General features: G+C 40.1%; 1 protein-coding gene and 1 pseudogene across 2 annotated transcripts in view; one reads left to right on the top strand and one right to left on the bottom strand.

Moving 5' to 3' along the window:
* Nucleotides 1-1,420: 1,420 nt before the first annotated feature.
* Nucleotides 1,421-17,359, bottom strand: part of COMMD1 (copper metabolism domain containing 1) — a 205,920-nt gene continuing 189,981 nt past the window's right edge. The window contains exon 3 of the mRNA XM_082746707.1: nt 1,421-1,662. Within this exon, the coding sequence (XP_082602833.1) occupies nt 1,555-1,662 (108 nt within the window). The 3' untranslated portion in view covers nt 1,421-1,554. The remainder of the gene's footprint in view (nt 1,663-17,359) is intronic.
* LOC309872466 (glyceraldehyde-3-phosphate dehydrogenase pseudogene) lies at nt 6,797-7,919 on the top strand (annotated as a pseudogene). The gene has a single exon. The product of its transcript is annotated as a glyceraldehyde-3-phosphate dehydrogenase pseudogene (transcript).

The following is a 17,359-nucleotide window of genomic DNA, read 5'->3' on the forward strand; positions in this document are numbered from 1 at the left end:
AGTGTACTCTTTTTTTTTTTTTAAGATTTATTTATTTGACAGAGAGTGATCACAAGTAGGCAGAAAGGCAGGTAGAGAGAGACAGGGAAGCGGGCTCCTTGCTGAGCAGAGAGCCCGATGCGAGGCTCAATCCCAGGACCCTGGGATCATGACCTGAGCCAAAGGCAGAGGCTTTAATCTGCTGAGCCACCCAGGCACCCTCCATAAGTGTACCCTTAATCCCCTTCACCTGTTTCACCCATTTTCCCACTCACTTCCTCTCTAGTAACCACCAGTTTGCTCTCCATATAGATAAGAGTCTGTTTTATTGGTTTGTCTTTTTTCTTTGTTTTGTTTCTTAAATTCCACATGAGTGAAATCATATGCTATTTGTTTTTCTCTGACTGACTTATTTCACCATTATACTCTATATTCTCATATTCTCCAAATATGTTGTTGCAAATGGCCAAGATTTCTTTCTTTTTTCTGACTGAGTAATATCAGACACACGCATGCATGCGTGCACGCGTGCACACACACACACACACACACACACACACACACACTTCTTTATCCATTCAGGTACTGATGAACATTTAAGTTGCTTCCATATCTTGACTATTGTAAATCATGCTGCTATAAACATAGGGGTGCATATATCTTTTGAAATTAGTTTTTTCATTTTCTTAGGGTAAATATCCAATAGTGGAATTACTGGATCATATAGTAATTCTATTTTTATTTTTTTGAGGAACATCCATACTGTTTTTCATACTGGATGTTCCAGTTTGCATTCCCAACAACAATGCACAAGGGTTCTTTTTTCTCCATATCCTTGCCCATACTTATTGCTTCTTGTGTTTTTGACTTTATTCATTCGACAGGTGTGAGGTGATTATCTCATTGTAGTTTTGATTTGTATTTCTCTGATGATGAGTGATGCTGAGCATCTTTTCACATGTCTGTTGGTCATCTGGATGTTTTCTTTGGAGAAATGCCTGTTCATGTCTTCTGCCCAATTTTAATTGGATTATTTGGGGTTTTGAGGAATTGGATTTTATCAGTTCTTTTTTTTAATTAACACATATTATTTGTTTCAGGAGTACAGGTCTGTGATTCATCAGTCTTACACAATTCACAGTGCTCACCATAGCACATACCCTCCCCAATGTCCATCACCCAGCCAAAAAAGCCTTATTTTTAAAATGCCTTTATGATGGGGCAGCTGGCTGGCTCGGTCACTGGAGCATGTGACTCTTGATCCTGGGGTTGTGAGTTCGAGCCCCACGCTGGGTATAGAGATTACTTAAAAATAAAATCTTAAAATGAAATAAAATGCTCTTATGAGCATCTCTGCATGCTGAAGTACAAGCAGTACAACTTAAAATTTGAAGAGTGAATGAAAGGGAAAGAGAAAGAAATGCCAGAAAGCAAAGACAGATAAGATTTGAATTTGAGGATTTAATACTAATGGGGGAAAAGATTTTTTAAAAAAACAACAAAACAACAACAAAAAAACCCAGGTCACAGGGGGAGGAATCATGAACACCTTTGCTTCAACAACTCCCTCTTCAGCTAGGCTGGCTGCATCAGTGTGCTGATACTTTCTTCTACCTCTGAAAGCTTCTTTAGGAGTTGATTGACCTTGACTTCATCAAATTCCAAACACAGAAATTCAGATTCCTAGAAAACATAAAAGAATGTTTTTATGAGAGTCCCGCAAAATAACCAAGGCTCTGGACCTGACCCAGTTCCAAAGGTCCAGGGACCCCTACCTAGCAAGTCTGACTCAGGCTTCAATATCTAAATGATACATTAGCCAGCAAAGAAAATCACACATTTCTTTCCCTAAATAAAACTACTTTGATGAGGTGTTTCATAAATGGTAAAGAGGTATACAAATGTCAGGTGTTCTCACAATGAGGCATGTGAGAAACTCTTTTTGTCGGTCATTTGATCCCGTAACAATTTTTAAGGTAAGTACTTAAGTATTGCTATTACATGATGATTACACTAAGGCACAGAGAGATTAACCTGTATCACAAAATGAGAAAAAGGCAGAGTCAGACTGTGAACTCCCAGCTCCGGCTGACTCCAAAGTCCATCCTGTCTCTGTAGCACCCTAACAATGGAAGGAATATTTGGACTGGGTCTGTGTTAGCCTGGTAATTGAGCTACCCTGGATTTAGTGGTTATACTAGAAATTTTAACAAGTTGTGACCAAGTTGCTTGGGAAACATCAACCAAATAACTGAAAGATAACCAGATCTTGAAATAGCATCAAACACTTCTGAGGCCTTTCCACTTGCTGCAAGCCAACTCTCCAAGATTTCCATCAGACACATTCCTTTCAAATACTGTTAGGATCAATCAATGCTAGATTAGGTAGATATCAAAGAAAAAGGCCTTTGAAGTGTGGTGACAGAAATTTCATGTACAGTGAACAAGTGACAAAGGCAAACTATATGTATCCAAGAGTGATTATATTCAAGATTCTTAAGAATAATAATCATGTATTTTAAAGCAGTATGAATTCTCGGAGATCATATAATTCAACTACCTTGTTTTTTAGATAATGAAATTGAGGCCCCAGGCATTGTAAATGCCATGCCTACTGTCCTTCTGTTGATGGCAGAGCCACCACCAGATTCAATGCTCTTTTATATACATTTTCCTCTCTAAATACATGATATTTCCAATCCTTATCCCCAAAGTGGCAGGTAGAAGGAAGACCAATATGCCTTTTCAGTGGGACCAAGTTACCCTGTCATTAGCTGGAAAAACTTCTAGATTTTGGAAAAGTACCCTTGCTGTTGCTAAGTTGCTCTGCTGGAGTGTTTACTGATGGCACTGAACATACCACAGGAGAAACAAGTGCAGAGGGATGAAAGAAAGGGCCTCTCAGATGAAAACTTGCCAAAGAGTAGGAAAGGCTTTCCCTGACTACAGAGAACATTTTCCTCAAACATGTATTTGGAGAGGAGAGGGGTATAATATGTGAACTTAGAAAATGCCAAGTTTAAAAAAGAAAAGAAAAGAAAGAAAAACTGCCAGGTTTTCACTTAGTTGAAGCAAAAACCAATTTAAAGAAAAGAAAGAGAGTCCTTGTGTCGACGAGCTGCAGGAGCGATCACCTCCTTTAAGAAAGAAGAACAAATTTATGGCAAATCAGATAATTCAGTTAGCTAAATTAAGAACAGGTATCAGATTAGAAAGTCTCATATTCTTTATTCAGTTTATCCTAACTTTAAAACATCTTTGAACATTTACCCTTTGAAACAATGATCTAGAGAAAACAATAATTACCAGTCTAACATATATATTTGGGAAATTGGCAGAAAATATGTAAACCATGTTTTACCTCAGTGAAAGTAACAGTAACAAATCACCTGGTTTTCCATTTATATGAAAAAGATTATCAAGGACTTCAATCACAGAGATAGGAATACCTGAGCAGAGTTCATTAATAAAAGCCAGGATCTTTGGGTGCCTGGGAGGCTCAGTGGTTTAAAGCCTTTGCCTTCGGGATGGAGAAGCATTTTTCATGCCAATGGGCCTGAAAAGAAGACTGGGGTAGCAATTCTCATAGCAGATAAATTAGATTTTAAACTAAAGACTGTAGTCAGAGATACAGAAGGACACTACATAATCCTTAAAGGGACTATCCACCAAGATGATCTAACAACTGTAAATATCTATGCCCCCAATATGGGAGCAGCCAATTACATAAGAAAACTGTTAATGAAGATAGTCATATTGATATGAATACACTAATCGTAGGAGATCTTAACACGCCTCTCTCAGAAATAGATCATCGAAGCAGAAAATCAATAAAGAAACAAGAGCATTGAATGACACATTGGAACAGATGGACCTCATAGATAAATACAGAACATTCCACCCTAAAACAACAAGATACTAAAAAAAAAAAACAAAAACAAACAAACAAAAAAAAACAACCAACAACAAGATACTCATTCTTCTCAAGTGCACATGGAACCTTCTCAAGAATAGACCACATACTGGGTCACAAATCAGGACTCAACCGATACCAAAAGACTGAGATTATTCCCTGCATATTCTCAGATCACAATGCTTTGAAACTGAAGCTTAATCACAAGGAAAAGTTCAGAAGGAACTCAAACACTGGAAGCTAAAGACCACCTTGCTTAAGAATGCTTGGATCAACCAGGAGATCAAGGAAAAACTGAAACAATTCATGGAAACCGATGAGAATGAAGACACTTCGGTCCAAAACCTATGGGATACAGCAAAGGCAGTCCTAAGGGGGAAATACATAGCCATCCAAGCCTCCCTCAAAAAAATTGAAAAATCCAGAACACAGCAGCTTTCTCTACACCTTAAAGAACTGGAGAATCAACAACAAATCAAACCAACTCCACACATAAGAAGGGAAATCATCAAGATTAGAGCTGAGATCAGTGAGATAGAAACCAAAGATACAGTAGAATGTATCAATGAAACTAGAAGTTGGTTTTTTGAAAGAATCAATAAGATTGATAAGCCACTGGCCACACTAATCCAAAAGAAAATAGAGAAAGCCCAAATTCATAAAATTAGGAATGAAAAGGGAGAGATCACAACTAACACCAAGGAAGTAGAAACAATCATCAGAAGTTACTATCAACAGTTACATGCCAATAAGCTTAGCAACCTTGATGAATGGATGCATTCCTGGAAAACTATAAACTCCCAAAATTGAACCAGGAAGAAATCGACAACCTGAATAGACTGATATCTAGTAATGAGATTGAAGCAGTGATCAAAAAACCTCCCAAAAAACAAGAGCCCAGGACCTGACGGATTCCCTGGGGAATTCTACCAAACTTTCAAAGAAGAAATAACACCTATTCTCCTGAAGCTGTTTCAAAAAATTGAAGCAGAAGGAAAACTTCCAGACTCTTTCTATGAAGCCAGCATTACCCTGATCCCCAAACTGGGCAAAGACCCTACCAAAAAGGAGAGTTTCAGACCAATATCACTGATGAAAATGGATGCTAAGATTCTCAACAAGATCTAGCAAACAGGATCCAACAGCACATTAAAAAAATTATCCACCGGGGCGCCTGGGTGGCTCAGTGGGTTAAAGCCTCTGCCTTCGGCTCAGGTCATGATCCCAGGGTCCTGGGATCGAGCCCCGTATCGGGCTCTCTGCTTGGCAGGGAGCCTGCTTCCTCCCCTCTCTCTCTCTGCCTGCCTCTCTGCCTACTTGTGATCTCTGTCTGTCAAATAAATAAATAAAATCTTTAAAAAAAAAAAAAAAAAAAAAAAAAATTATCCACCATGACCAGGTGGGATTCATCCCTGGGCTACAAGGATGGTTCAACATTCGCAAATCAATCAATGTGATAGAACAAATTAATATGAGAAGAGAGAAGAACCACACGGTCCTCTCAATTGATGCAGAAAAAGCATTTGACAAAATCCAGCATCTGTTCCTGATTAAAACGCTTCATAGTATAGGGATAGAGGGAATATTCCTGAACTTCATCAAATCTATCTATGAAAGACCCACAGCAAATATCATCCTCAATGGGAAAAAGCTTGCAGCCTCCCGTTGAGATCAGGAACAAGACAAGGATGCCCACTTTTACCACTCTTGTTCAACATATTATTAGAAGTCCTAGCAACAGCAATCAGACAACGAAGAGAAATAAAAGGTATCCAAATTGGCAATGAAGAAGTCGAACTCTCTCTCTTCGCAGATGACACGATTCTTTATATGGAAAACCCAAAAGACTCCACCCGCAAACTACTAGAACTCATACAGCAATTCAGCAACGTGGCAGAATACAAAGTCAATGTGCAGAAATCAGTGGCTTTCTTATACACTTATAATGAAAATACAGAAAGGGAAATTAGAGAATTGATTCCATTTACTATAGCACCAAGAACCATAAGATACCCGGGAATAAACCTAAACAAAGAGGTAAAGGATCTGTACTTGAGGAACTACAGAACACTCATGAAGGAAATTGAAGAAGACACAAAAAGATGGAAGACCATTCCATGCTCTTGGATAGGAAGAATAAACATTGTTAAAAAGTCTATACTGCCTAGAACAATCTATACTTTTAATGCCATTCCGATCAAAATTCCACCAGTATTCTTCAAAGACCTGGAGCAAATAATCCAGAAATTTGTATGGAATCAGAAGAGACCCCGAATCGCTAAGGAAATGTTGAAAAACAAAAATAAAACTGAGGGCATCACGTTACCTGATTTCAAGCTTTATTACAAAGCTGGGGTCACCAAGACAGCATGGTACTGGCATAAAAACAGACACATAGACCAGTGGAACAGAGTAGAGAGCCCAGATATGGACCCTCAACTCTATGGTCAATTAATCTTCGACAAAATAGGAAAAAATATACAGTGGAAAAAAGACAGTCTTTTCAATAAATGGTGCTGGGAAAATTGGACCGCTATATGTAGAAGAATGAAACTCAACCATTCTCTTACACCATACACGAAGATAAACTCAAAATGGATAAAAGACCTCAACGTGAGACAGGAATCCATCAGAATCCTAGAGGAGAACATAGGCAGTAATCTCTTTGATATCAGCCACAGCAACTTCTTTCAAGATAGTCTCCAAAGGCAAAGGAAACAAAAATAAAAAATCAAAAGCTTCTGCACAGCAAAGGAAACAGTCAAGAAAACAAAGAGGCAACCCACGGAATGGGAGAAGATATTTGCAAATGACAGTACAGACAAAAGGCTGATATCCAGGAACTATAACGAACTCCTCAAACTCAACACACACAAAACAGGCAATCATATAAAAAAATGGGCAGGGCTCTCTGCTCTTCCCCGTTCGACAGACAGCCGCATCTTCAGGTGCAGTGCCAGCCGCGTGCCCGAGACACGATGGTGAAGGTCGGAGTGAACGGATTTGGCCGTATTGGGCGCCTGGTCACCAGGGCTGCTTTTAACTCTGGTAAAGTGGATATTGTCGCCATCAATGACCCTTTCATTGATCTCAACTACATGGTCTACATGTTCCAGTATGATTCTACCCACGGTAAATTCAACGGCACAGTCAAGGCTGAGAACGGGAAGCTTGTCATCAATGGGAAGTCCATCTCCATCTTCCAGGAGCGAGATCCCGCCAACATCAAATGGGGCGATGCTGGTGCTGAGTATGTTGTGGAGTCCACTGGGGTCTTCACCACCATGGAGAAGGTTGGGGCTCACTTGAAGGGCGGGGCCAAGAGGGTCATCATCTCTGCTCCTTCTGCTGATGCCCCCATGTTCGTGATGGGTGTGAACCATGAGAAGTATGACAACTCCCTCAAGATTGTCAGCAATGCCTCCTGTACCACCAACTGCTTGGCTCCTCTGGCCAAGGTCATCCATGACAACTTTGGCATTGTGGAGGGACTCATGACCACCGTCCATGCCATCACTGCCACCCAGAAGACTGTGGACGGCCCCTCTGGGAAGCTGTGGCGTGATGGCCGAGGGGCTGCCCAGAACATCATCCCTGCTTCCACTGGTGCGGCCAAGGCTGTAGGCAAGGTCATCCCTGAGCTGAATGGGAAGCTCACTGGCATGGCCTTCCGTGTCCCCACCCCCAACGTGTCTGTTGTGGATCTGACCTGCCGCCTGGAGAAAGCAGCCAAATATGATGACATCAAGAAGGTGGTGAAGCAGGCATCAGAGGGCCCCCTTAAGGGCATCCTGGGGTATACTGAGGACCAGGTTGTCTCCTGCGACTTCAACAGTGACACCCACTCCTCTACCTTTGATGCTGGGGCTGGCATTGCTCTCAATGACCACTTTGTCAAGCTCATTTCCTGGTATGACAATGAATTTGGCTACAGCAACCGGGTGGTGGACCTTATGGTCCACATGGCCTCCAAGGAATAAGAGCCCCCTGAACCACCAGCCCCAGCCAGAGCAAGAGGAAGAAAGAGGCCCTCACTGCTGGGGAATCCCTGCCCCAACTTATCCCCTAAAACACTGAGAATCTCCCAACCTCCACTGTTTCCATCCCAGACCCCCTGAAGAAGGAAAGGGGCTTGGGGAGCCCTACCTTGTCATGTACCATCAATAAAGTATACTGTACCCAGCCAAAAAAAAAAAAAAAAAAAGGGCAGAAGATATGAACAGAGACTTCTCCAATGAAGACATACAAATGGCTATCAGACACATGAAAAAATGTTCATCATCACTAGCCCTCAGGGAGATTAAAATTAAAACCACACCAGTTAGAATGGCCAAAATTAACAAGACAGGAAACAACATGTGTTGGAGGGGATGTGAAGAAAGGGGAACCCTCTTACACTATTGGTGGGAATGCAGGTTGGTGCAGCCTCTTTGGAGAACAGTTGGAGATTCCTCAAGAAATTAAAAATAGAACTTCCCTATGACCCTGCAATTGCACTCCTGGGTATTTACCCCAAAGATACAGATGTTGTGAAAAGAAGGGCGATCTGTACCCCAATGTTTATAGCAGCAATGGCCACAGTCGCCAAACTATGGAAAGAACCAAGATGCCCTTCAACAGACGAATGGATAAGGAAAATGTGGTCCATATACACTATGGAGTATTATGCCTCCATCAGAAAGGATGAATACCCAACTTTTGTAGCAACATGGACGGGACTGGAAGAGATTATGCTGAGTGAAATAAGTCAAGCAGAGAGTCAATTATCATATGGTTTCACTTATTTGTGGAGCATAACAAATAGTATGGAGGACATGGGGAGTTAGAGAGGAGAAGGGAGTTGGGGGAAATTGGAAGGGGAGGTGAATCACGAGAGACTATGGACTCTGAAAAACAATCTGAGGGGTTTGAAGTGGCGGGGGGGTGGGAGGTTGGGGTACCAGGTGGTGGGTATTGTGGAGGGCACGGATTGCATGGAGCACTAGGTGTGGTGAAAAATAATGAATACTGTTATGCTGAAAATAAATAAATTTAATTAAAAAAAAAAAAAGCCTCTGCCTTCGGCTCAGGTCATGATCTCAGGGTCCTGGGATCAAGTGCCGCATCAGGCTCTCTGCTCATAGGGGAGCCTGCTTCCCTCTCTCTCTCTGCCTGCTTCTCTGCCTACTTGTGATCTGTCAAATAAATAAATAAAATCTTAAAAAAAAAAAAAAAAAGAAAGAAAGCCAGGATCTTTTCTGGGATCATTACTTTTTACAGATTTCAGTACTCAAATTATCTTTGCTCAGACCTCTAAGTATCAGTAAAACTGTTTATTTATTTATTTTTAAATATTTATTTATTTGAGAGAGAGAGAGTCGGGGGAGGGTGCATAGGGAGAGAGAGCCCTAGGCAGACTATGCACTTAGCACAGAGCCTGACATGGGGCTCAATCTTATGACCCTAAGTTCATTACCTGAGGTGAAACCAAGAGTTGGATGCTTCACTGATTGTGCCACCCAGGTACCTCTGAAGCTGTTTATTTTTAAGGGAAATCAACTATCAGAGAGACTAGCAGGCTAGAAAAACAGAGTCCAGAATTAAATTTTCCATCCACTCCCAACCTTCACTCTCTCCCCTTGAAACAATGATAGAAAGACATATGTAACCATTTATGACTCTTTAAGAAACAGCTTATTTGAAGCTATTAAACAGGGCTAGCTTTACCTAATTATACTATCAAAATATTTTATCAGGTATTCAGGAGCTTTTAAACTGGGGCTTAACACATGGGGCTCTATTCAGATTTTTGCATTTGGCTGGGGAACACTACAGAAAATACATTTAATGCACTTAAAGATATCTGTAGGAATGCAGATGATGCTTATCAAGCCAGAGACAAAGTATAAGAAAAATTTGAAACATCTGATATTTTTAAAGGTTTTTTTTTTTTTTTTAAGTAATTTCTACACCCAAGAGGAAGCTTGAACTCATGACTCCATGATCAAGAGTCACATGCTCTTCCAACTGAGCCAGCCATGCACTCCTGAAACATCTGGGTTTTTTTCCACCCAAACCATCCACCTGGGTCTGGGCCCAACTGGTTATAATAACAAGAAATGACAAGACTAAAGTCCTGGATTTAAGTATCTGAGCCAAGAGTTAGAACGTGTTTTTTTTGTTTGTTTGTTTGTTTTTTTAAGATTTTATTTTTTCAACATGGAGAGAGAGAGAGACAGCAAGAGGGAGCATAAGCAGGGTGAGTGGCAGGCAGAGGGAGGGAGAAGGAGAAGCAGGCTCCCTGCTAAGCAGAGAACCGGATGCAATGCTGGGGGCTCAATCCCAGGAATCTGGAATCCCAACCTGAGCCACAGGGAGACACTTAACTGACTGAACTACCCAGGTGCCCCGAACCTGCTGCCTTTTTTTTTTTTTTTTTAAAGATTTTATGTATTTCTTTGACAGAGAGAAATCACAAGTAGATGGAGAGGCAGGCAGAGAGAGAGAGGGAAGCAGGCTCCCTGCTGAGCAGAGAGCCTGACGTGGGACTCGATCCCAGGACCCTGAGATCATGACCTGAGCCGAAGGCAGCGGCTTAACCCACTGAGCCACCCAGGCGCCCGAACCTACTGCTTTTTAACAGAGTGTAGATACAGCATGTGGTGGAATCAAATCAGCAGATAAATAAGCAAGCACTTCATTAAGAATATGTAGTCTGTGATCATGGGGGAGTACAGCAGTGTATTAAACTTGGGGTTTAAATAACTATTCCAAATTAGAAAAGAAAGCAAAGGTAAAATACTAAAATATTCTCTGCAAGTGCAAAAGCCAAAAAGGTTATAAAATCTCAAGAGCTCTCAGAGGCCACCATCTCCAAACCAACAGAAAAACCAAAGCTACCCTTAATGACTTCAGAGAAAGATATCTCACAGGTTCCTAAGAAACTCCTTTCCCAGGTAACCACTCTAATACTCTTCAGGAAACTCTTTTTTTTTTTTTTTTTAAGATTTTACTTATTTATTTGACAGATCACAAGTAGGCAGAGAGAGAGGGGGAAGCAGGCTCCCTGCTGGGAAGAGTGTCCTATGCAGGGCTCAATCCCAAAACTCTGAGATCATGATTTAGGAGGAAGGCAGAGGCTTAACCCACTGAGCCACCCAGGCGCCCTTCTTCAGGAAACTCTTATTTGCCAAACCCAGATCTTTAGTGCTTTAGCTTAAACTCATTTCCTATCAGGGTCAGAGAATATAACTAATTATTAGTTTATATAATAATTGAAGGCTGTCATTCAGCAAGCGTTTGGTTTTCTCCATCCACATGCTAAAACTTCCTTGTGTATAATGTCTACTTTAATGATTTTGATATCTAGGCCCATAAGCATGACAAGAAATTCTTTGGCAAAACAATACTAGTCACAAAATGCTAAAATAAAATAAAAAGAATGACGACTTAGCAACTACTTGAGTGGAACCATTTAGAATAATATTTATCAAAAAAAATAGAGTGGCGCCTGGTGGCACAGTTGGTAGAGCATGTGACTCAATTTTTTTTAAAAGATATTTTTTATTTATTTGACAGAGAGAGGAGAGAGAGGTGTCACAAGTAGGCAGAGAGGCAGGCAGAGAGAGAGGGGGAAGCAGGCTCCCCGCTGAGCAGAGAGCCCGATGTGGGGCTCGATCCCAGGACCCTGGGATCATGACCTGAGCCGAAGGCAGAGGTTTTAACCTACTGAGCCACGCAGGTGCCCTGAGCATGTGACTCTTAATCTCAGTTGTGAGCTTAAGTCTTGCGTTGCATGTAAAGTCTACTTAAAATAAAGAGTTTTGTTTTTAAACTTAAAAAATAATAAAAAATTTAAAAAATAGAAGTCCTATATCCAATTTTCTATATTATTATTATTTTCCATGCAAAACTGCCACAAAGCTTTATTCCTCAATTAACTGGTTGCATTCAGTATTGTAACACAACTTTGGCAAGTTCTACATGTTGCAGATTCTTTAAAAAGTACTAAAGTTAGGTGACAGAAGGTCAGTGTAGGAAAAGGTGACCTAGGATCTCCTAACCAAGGCTAAGCCTAACCTTTACCCATGAAGCCTATCCCTCTATTTAGGCTGTCCTTTCATAAACTTAAGTCAATCTCTGACCTGCACCTCTGTCACTCTCTTCCATGTTTAACAACCTGACAGAGAAAAAGAACATGCAGCAAAAGTCAAAACTGGCAATGGCTTCTTTAAAAGCAATTATATAATAATTGTTAATATAGATATCTATAATGAAGATACCCATAATTCATGTGGCTTTTTCAGAATTATATTGATACGTCTCCCAATTCTTTTAGTACACCCTGATAGAGCTTTTTTGTAGCAAACGATCTTTCACGTTCCTTCTCAGGGAACCATTTATCCAAAACTAAAATTTTATAGTTCTGTAAAAACTGTGACTATTCTCCTTTTCTCTTTCTTATCCATTTCTCTACCTTGTGTCATGTCCTATAGGGCTGATCTCTAAGACTATGTCACTTCCTTATTCTTACAGCTGGGTTCTAGCAAGAGGAAAGAGGTCAGGGTATTTATTCCCCAAATCCCAATTCCCGCTCCTCTGATATTTCCCATACGTACTATGTGCAGGTATTGTTTCTTCATTTCCTACTTTACTTTCTGGCCTCAATCACTGTTTTCAGTATAAACACAAAGATGAGTCTTTTCAGAATGCGGAAGTACGTATCACTGAACACAAACTCCAAAGATTAGCAGAGCGAGGATTTTCATCATGCCTAAATTGATAGGAAGGCTGACCTGCTAGTGCTTATTATCCGAAACCAATATCTGGTTTTCTTCTACTATCATTGTATTGAAATTCTGTACAGCAGCACTTTGATATTAAGGAAGAATAACAACAACAGCAACAACAGCAGCAACAACAACCGTGGAAGATCATATTTCATTAAGAATATGCATCAAGGGGGGCGTCTGGGTGGCTCAGTGGGTTAAAGCCTCGGTCCTGGGATCGAGCCCCGCACATCGGGCTCTCTGCTCAGCAGGGAGCCTGCTTTCCTTCCTCTCTCTCTGCCTACTTGTGACCTCTGTCTGTCAAATAAATTAAAAAAAAAAAAAAAAAAGAATTTGCATCAAGGATCTTGATTTCAGAAACATGGGCTCATCTCTACAACCTGCTCTTATACCCTATATCTAAAGTAATGGATAGTTTACGCTGCACCTTAAAACAGTACTTCAAAAAACAAAATTTGTGATTCATAATCTCTTTTTAAAGCTTGTAGTTTATAATTTTTTATTTTTAATTTTTACAAAATTTAAAAAGATTTTGTTTTTTATTTATTTGAGAGAGAAAGAGAGAAAGAATGAGAAAGCATGGTGGGGGGAGCAGAGGGAGAGGGACCCGCAGATTCTGGGCTGGGCACAGAGTGTGATGCAGGACCCTGAAATCATGGCCTGAGCTAAAATCAAGAGTCAGATGATTAATTCACTGGGCCACCCAGGCGCCCTATAATCCTTTTTTTTTTAAACAAAAATTGTTAGCAATACATATTACAAACAATGGTCCCTACTCAGACCGTTTTTGTCCTGAGCAAATCCTCATTTCAAATACAAAAGCTGACGAGTTCTACAGCTACTGTGGAAAGGGCTTGCTAACACAATTTTCAAAATGGAAAAAAAAAATCACAAAGCAAATCATCCTACTGGGGATGAAAAAAGATGAAAATTAGACTCTTTGTGAGGCTAAGACTGAAATTTAATGACAGAGCAAGTAAAAAGAGCACCAGAAACTCAGAGCACCAAAACTCAATAACGTGTCCCTAATACATAATACGCAATGGGACTAAGCTAATGGGACTAAGAAAGGGTCTTCAAGAACCAAGAATCCACTCTAATAAATGAAATGGCACACTGCCTCAGCACATACCAGGTGCTTTCCATGCCAGGGCAGCTTCTAGAGGAAGTGCTTATCCATATTCACACAATCTCCTAGAAGAGGACAGAGTATTACCAGTGTATTATAGAAGCATTAACCATCACTGGACAATAATTACGGAGTTTTCTGGAGTTGTCATTCAGGTATTTCAAAGGACTTTTGTGAGGACAACCTGACAACTCCCATTAATTCTTATCATATTAAGAAAATATGGGGACACCTGGGTGGCTCAGTTGGTTAAGCTGCTGCTTTCAGCTCAGGTCATGATCCCAGAGTCCTGGGATCGAGTCCCACATCCGGCTCCTTGTCCAGCAGGGAGCCTGCTTCTCTCCCTGCCTCTGCCTGCCACTCTGCCTGCTTGTGCTCGCTCTGACAAATAAATAAATAAATAAATAAAATCTTAAAAAAAAAAAAAAAAGAAAGAAAGAAAGAACATGGGTACTTTTCATTTCTAACTCACAACTCAAGGGAGAAAAGAGACATTGAGTATAAAGGAAGTTGCAGATTTACCATGGACTGAAGTTACATGTAAGGCACCTCTTAACTTTAACTTTCTATACACAGGTTTTCTATAAAGTGACAACATTTTAAAATATAATAATTTCAGGAGTGCCTGGGTGGCACAGGTGGCTAAGTGTCAGACTCGTGATTTCAACTCGGGTTGTAATCTCAGGGTCATGAGATTGAGCCCCATGTCAGGCTCCACATGGAGTCTGCTTCACTGTGCTCTTTCGAAAATAAATAAATAGATCTTATATTTCAGATCTTAAACATTCAGAGACCTATTATCTGGGTCTCTGCTACTTTACTTCTTCCTCCTTGTTTTGGTCCATCTTTTAACTATTTCCACAAGATGGAAAAATGAAGTGAAATTTAAACTGGTTAATCTGACTAAATCATAGCAGCTCCATAAAAAGTTCTATAGACAAGGAGATTAGAACTTTTGGGAGGAACTTTAATTGTACCTTCATAAGACAACTTTTGAAAACTATACCCATATAGTACAATTTAAGACAGAAAGATCTATTTGCCCAATTTATTTATTTTTAAACTGAAGTATGGCTGACACACAGTAATACACGTTTCAGGTATATAATACTTTAACATTTATATACATTAAGAAATGTTCACCATCAAACACCATACAATGTTATTATAGTATCATTGACTATATTCCCTATGCAGTACTTTACATCCCATGACTGACTGACTTTATAGCTTTAAGTCTGTACCTCCTAATTCCCTTCACTTATTTTGCCTATCCCCATCATCCCAGCAAACACTAGTTTGTTCTCTATATTTATGACTGTTTCTGCTTTTTTTCAGATTCCACATATATTGAAATCATACAGTATTTGTCTTCTTTGACTTAATTAATTTAGCATAATACTCTCTATATGTTGATCCACATTATCACAAATGGCAAATGGCAAAATTTCATTCTTTTTTATGGCTGAGTAGTATTTGATGTATATATATCAGGTGTCTGTCATCTTCTTTATCCACTCATCTATTTATAGATACTTAGGTTGCTTACAAATCTTGGCTTATTGCAAATAATCCTGCAATAAACATAGGAGTGCATAGATCTTTACGAATTAGTGTTTTTATTTTCTTTTGGTAAATATCCAGAAGTGGAAATACTGGGTCATATGGTATTATTAAATTATTTTTAATTTCTTCAGGAAGCTCCATACTGTTTTCCATAGTGGTCATACCAATTTACATTCCCATCAACAGTGTACATGGGTTCCTCTTTCTCCAGATCCTTGCCAACACTTATTTCTTTTTAATTTTATTTGTTTCTTTATTTAAAAAAATTTTTTTTTTAGATTTTATATATTTATTTGAGAGAGAGAGAGAGAGACAGCATGAGAGGAGAGAGGTCAGTGGAGAAGCTGACTCCCTGCCGAGCAGGGAGCCTGACACAGGACTCAATCCCGGGACTCCAGGATCATGACCTGAGCTGAAGGCAGTTGCTTAACCAACTGAGCCACCGAGGCGCCCCTGTTTGTTTATTTTAAAGGAGGCTCCATGCCCAATGTGGGGGCCTAACTCATGACCCTGAGATTAAGAGTCCCATGCTCTATTAAGACAGCCAGGTCCCCTTCTTGCCTTTTTTATTTTAGCCATTCTGACAGGTGTGAAATGATAGCTCACTGTGGTTCTGATTTGCATTTTCCTGATGACTACTGATGTCGAGTATCTTTTCATGCGTCTGTTGGCCATCTGTATGTCTTCTTTGAAAAATGTCTATTCACCTCAGAAAGATCTTATTTCCAGATATGTCCCTTCCTTTAGTAGGACAACTGTTCTCAGCCCAGATAATGTCTTTAGAACATAAACACTCTCAAGGAGAGGTAATACAAAAAGTCATTAACACCTTTCTATTACTTAAATCATAAAATTTACTTTCTTCCAGGAAGAATGAATCCAAGTAGCCTGCCTTTAAACTCAGGATGCCTGGCATTTCAGAGAGGAGGATGGGATGGGGTGTATATAGGTAGGACACAAAACACAAAAGAACTAGGAAAATACCAAAGGCAAACCCTTCTCTTTACTCAGTAATCCACATCAGATACTTAGATCCATAGATGTGGCATCTTAAACTACTCAGGTCCCTGACCCATATTCTCTAATGTCTTTCTAATCGTTTGATCACCAAGGTTGCTAAGCATCAAGAAAACCTAGGGAATTTTATAAAGGGGGCATTGGTAAGGTAATCCTCAATGAACCAAAGTTGAATTTATACACACATAAACACATACACATCCTTCTGCTGCTCTGCTTTCTCTTTTATCTGCAGGCTCAGGGCCTGTGAACCAACAAGGCAATGAGATTCTAAAAACACTGTCCATTCAAAGTTATTTGAATTTCTAAAAAGACCAAAAGTGTCAAGAACAGGACCCCGCAATTCTTTTGGTTTAAGATTTCTTAGCTGGAAAAAGTCTAGAACCATGCTTTAGGAGGAAACTATACATGCCTGTCCTGCCAATATATTGTCAAAGGGAACATGTATTTCGGCCCAAACAACCCTGACTTGTTTCTGGAAGGGAGAAAAGAGTCTGACCTTCCAAGAATGAGTGGTTCTGTCCTTGGCTGAATTATGTACTGCTAACCCAGGACTATCACTATTCTTTTTCCTTTAGAGATTTCAAAGCAGCCTGACATATTCTGCTTCCCATTACAGGTCAGTGGATATAATGAAAGGTAATAGTACCATTGATCTCCAATTGACCACTAGAAAAAAACAAGAAACCTGGAGACTAGTGCCAGACTAGGCCAGAATTCCTATCTCTTTGATTCAATCCACTGCTCGCTAATACCCACAACTGATTCTGAATTCAGACATTTTCAAGGCCAACCACTGTATATTTAACAGTGTAGAATGGGAAATAATTAAAGATATATGATTTGAGGGGCACCTGAGTGGCTCAGTGGGTAAAAGCCTCTGCCTTCTGCCCAGGTCATGATCTCAGGGTCCTGGGATCGAGCCCCGCATCGGGCTCTCTGCTCAGCACGAAGCCTGCTTCCTCCTCTCTCTCTCTCTGTCTGCCT

Source organism: Mustela nivalis, assembly GCF_964662115.1.
Source record: "Mustela nivalis genome assembly, chromosome: 8".
NCBI classification, from domain to species: domain Eukaryota; kingdom Metazoa; phylum Chordata; class Mammalia; order Carnivora; family Mustelidae; genus Mustela; species Mustela nivalis.